Source organism: Lupinus angustifolius, unplaced genomic scaffold (genome assembly GCF_001865875.1).
Source record: "Lupinus angustifolius cultivar Tanjil unplaced genomic scaffold, LupAngTanjil_v1.0 Scaffold_25_381, whole genome shotgun sequence".
NCBI classification, from domain to species: Eukaryota; Viridiplantae; Streptophyta; class Magnoliopsida; order Fabales; family Fabaceae; genus Lupinus; species Lupinus angustifolius.
Window position 1 is genome coordinate 1 of NW_017720314.1, and position 1,774 is coordinate 1,774.

Sequence of the window (1,774 nt, forward strand, 5' to 3'; positions counted from 1 at the left end):
TTATATGTTTCTTTTTGTTTGTTTTTTTTATGTACACTCAGATTCCAATGCAATGACATATTAAATCTTACACCCATTGAATGACCAATGCATGCCTCTTGTGTCATAAAAAAGCATGCATGCTATGACACACACTATTGAAGATTCAATGACAAGAAACATTGAATGACAATTGCATGTGCACTTCGAAATTTGAAATTTACATGCATTTGAAAATATATTTAGTATAGTTAGTGTATTAATTAAATTTTCGAATTTCACTAATTAAGATCATTAATTTTAATTTCTTACTAACCTAAATTCCTATTCATTAATTAGTTTTGAATATATTCGAATTTCAATAAAATGTATTATATGACACACTTTGAATGACTAATCCATGTACACTCAGATTCCAATGCAATGACATATTAAATCTTACACCCATTGAATGACCAATGCATGCCTCTTGTGTCATAAAAAAGCATGCATGCTATGACACACACTATTGAAGATTCAATGACAAGAAACATTGAATGACAATTGCATGTGCACTTTGAAATTTGAAATTTGAATTTTACATGTATTTGAAAATATTTACACCTTTTGAATGATAATTACATTTTCCTATAAATACCACACTCATCTTCTCCCACTTTACACTCACACATTCTACTCAAATTCTCACATTCTCTTCTATTTTCTCCACTCTTATATTATCACTCAAAGCAATGGAATATTTTGGTCCAGGCCCTTTCAACACCTCTCTATTAACACTTCAAGAAAAACATATATCTACTTCTATATGGGATGGTGAAGAAACTCTATTTCGTGCTAGATACAATTTATGGCAAACTCTACCTTCTGAACAAGTGTTACAAGTTATTCGCAACACTGCTTTTGCCAACTTGTTGAATATTGGAGGAGCTGAAATCAATAATCATCTTCTAACAACAATGGTTGAGAGATGGAGGCCAGAAACACACACTTTCCATTTCCCTAATGGAGAGTGCACCATCACACTAGAAGATGTTGCATACCAGCTTGGAATTCCTATTGATGGAAAAGCTCTTACTGGAGACACAAGTTTGGATTGGGGAGATCTTTGCCAACAGTTGTTAGGTGTTACCCCATCAGATAAACAAATAATGGGGCAAAGGGTATTACTTTCTTGCCTTGAAAGCATCTACCAAGAACTTCCAGAATATGCTGATGAGGAAGTGGTAGAACAACAAGCTCGAGCATTCATTCTAAGAATGATAGGAGGATTTCTAATGCCAGATACATCAGGATCCCGAGTCCACTTGATGTATTTACCTCTACTAGATGATCTATCTGAGACATTTGAATACAGTTGGGGATCAGCAGTATTAGCTTGTCTATATCGAGCCCTTTGTCGTGCAACAACAATAAAGGAACAGAAAGAGGTTGGTGGATGTCTACTACTACTTCAATCATGGGCATACGACCATATCCCAATTCTTGCACCAAGACTACATCATAACACAACACAATTTTATCCTTTGGTAACAAGGTAACTTTTTTAAATCATATATTAACTTATTCAACTTATATACTTACTTATTTAACATTATGTGCTAATTATTTTTATTTCTTTTAAAAAGATGGTCTCAACATCTTATTACCACAAACATTCCTGGGCATGCAGCCAACATCATTCGTACAATGTTAGATTCCTTGCAGGTTGATCAAGTAAGTTAAAATATTAATTTATTTCTATCCATTTCCTAAATATTATTTTATGTCTCCAATTATGTCATCCATTTGCTAACCA

General features: G+C 33.3%; 1 protein-coding gene across 1 annotated transcript; it reads left to right on the top strand.

Moving 5' to 3' along the window:
• Positions 1–710: 710 nt before the first annotated feature.
• Positions 711–1,692, top strand: LOC109338441 (serine/threonine-protein phosphatase 7 long form homolog; the record flags this gene model as incomplete). Its single annotated transcript, XM_019575680.1, has 2 exons — positions 711–1,513; positions 1,605–1,692. Coding segments are annotated over exons 1-2 (891 nt in total), but the record flags the coding sequence as incomplete, so codon positions are not given.
• Between the last annotated feature and the right edge of the window lie 82 nt (positions 1,693–1,774).